This window comes from Hyphopichia burtonii, assembly GCF_001661395.1.
Source record: "Hyphopichia burtonii NRRL Y-1933 unplaced genomic scaffold HYPBUscaffold_17, whole genome shotgun sequence".
NCBI lineage: Eukaryota > Fungi > Ascomycota > Pichiomycetes > Serinales > Debaryomycetaceae > Hyphopichia > Hyphopichia burtonii.
The window spans coordinates 1-1,912 of NW_017963744.1; the positions used below are offsets into that span (position 1 = coordinate 1).

A 1,912-nucleotide genomic window follows, 5' to 3' on the forward strand; every position below is an offset into this window, starting at 1 on the left:
TTTTTTTTATTTTTTCCTCTTTACTTATCTTTATTTATCATAGCCAATTTTATTATTACTGACTATAATATATATTATATAAAGATATATTATACTGAATAATATAATATTTATCTTATATTTTAATCTTACCTTTTATATATATATAAGATATATATCATCAAAATGAGAAATAAATAATTTCAAGGATAGAAATATAATATTGCAGTCAGTAAAATTGATTATGATAAATAATACGCAGTTTGTTTTAACAACAAAAGTTAGTTGCTATAAAATCAATGAATATATATAATAAAGATGGTGCATCTCATAATAAATCAATAGTTCATGATGGGAAGAAACCAAGGAATATAGTAGGGAAGATTAAAGAAATCATTAAAATAGATTCTCTATAAGTACAATCAGCAGTAATAGAAACATAAGGAGTTTTAACACCACCAGTTAATCTATTAGTTAATTTCATTTGATAACAAGCTGATAATAATACAGAAATAGCAGCTACTGCACCTAATAGAGGAGCTCTATTAATAGCACCAGTTATAGATAACATTTCACCAATAAAGTTTATAGATAAAGGAGTACCTACATTAGAGAAACTTAATATAATGAAATATATAGATAATATAGGCATATAAGTTATTAAACCTTGGAAATAATGTAATAATCTATTATGATATCTATCATATAATATACCTCCTACTACTATAAATAAACCTGGTGATACAAAACCATGAGCTACACATAATACTAAACTACCAGTAATACCTGTTATTGAATTAGAGAATATACCTAATATACATACAGCCATATGACTAATAGAACTATATGCTATTATAACTTTTAAATCAGTTTGTCTTAAAGTTATAATAGATGTATATATTATAGTTATTACACATAATACATATATAAAAGGTGTATATAATATAGATGCATCAGATAATGTAGGTAATATTAATCTAATAATAGCAAATACTGCTAATTTTAATATAACACCAGCTAATAATATAGAACCTGCTAAAGGTGATTCTGAATGTACTACAGGTAATCAAGTATGGAAAGGTGCTAAAGGTGTCTTAACAGCTATACCTATAGATATAGCTAAATATAAAATACATTGTAAATCAATAGATAATACTAATAAACTAGTTGATTGATAATCTGTATTATCTAATATAACTTCATATAAAGCTATACCTAATAACATAAATAATGATGAAAATAAAGTATATATTAATATATAATCTGCAGCTTTATCTTTATTTGCAGCCCCATATAAACCTATTAATATAAATAATGGTGCTAATGATGCTTCAAAATAAACATAAAAAGATGTCATATCTTGACACATAAAATTTATTAATAATATTATACCTAAATTTAATACTAATTCATAATATATATTACTTTTAATATTATTTCAATTTGATATTATTGATAATGGTAATAAATATGCTGTTAATAATATTAATACATCTGCTATACCATCAGTTGTAAAATATACATCTATTTCTTTTCAATCATATAATGTTGGTATTGCTATTAATATACTTGATATTAAAAATATTTGTTTTGATATATTATTTACTATCCTTGATACTATTGATGTAAATGCTGTTAAAAATATATAAGTTATTGTCATTAATATATATATATTCATTTTAAATATATATTTATTATTTCTATGATTAAAGGGATTTGAACCCTTATTTACCTTTATAGTAAATTAGACCTAAACTAATCGCGTCTTCCTATTCCGCCATAATCATTATTCGGATGCAACGTGATTCGAACACGTGGACTTATCGTCTTAATAGCTCAAATATTATGCTTTAAACCACTCAGCCATACATCCTTACCCTTATTATAAGGTTATTTTATTTCAATGAATACTTTAATAATAATATATATATAT

General features: G+C 23.1%; 1 protein-coding gene and 1 non-coding gene across 2 annotated transcripts; both read right to left on the reverse strand.

Moving 5' to 3' along the window:
• Positions 1 to 325: 325 nt before the first annotated feature.
• HYPBUDRAFT_8643 (complex I subunit 4 family protein) lies at positions 326 to 1,336 on the reverse strand (the record flags this gene model as incomplete). The annotated part of the gene is made up of 2 exons (XM_020223776.1): positions 326 to 1,026; positions 1,087 to 1,336. 2 exons carry the CDS (start codon positions 1,334 to 1,336, stop codon positions 326 to 328), a joined length of 951 nt encoding a protein of 316 aa, XP_020073653.1.
• A 434-nt stretch (positions 1,337 to 1,770) lies between these two features.
• Positions 1,771 to 1,852, reverse strand: HYPBUDRAFT_t171. Its single transcript has one exon. It is a non-coding gene; the product is annotated as a tRNA-Ser (tRNA).
• Positions 1,853 to 1,912: the final 60 nt, after the last annotated feature.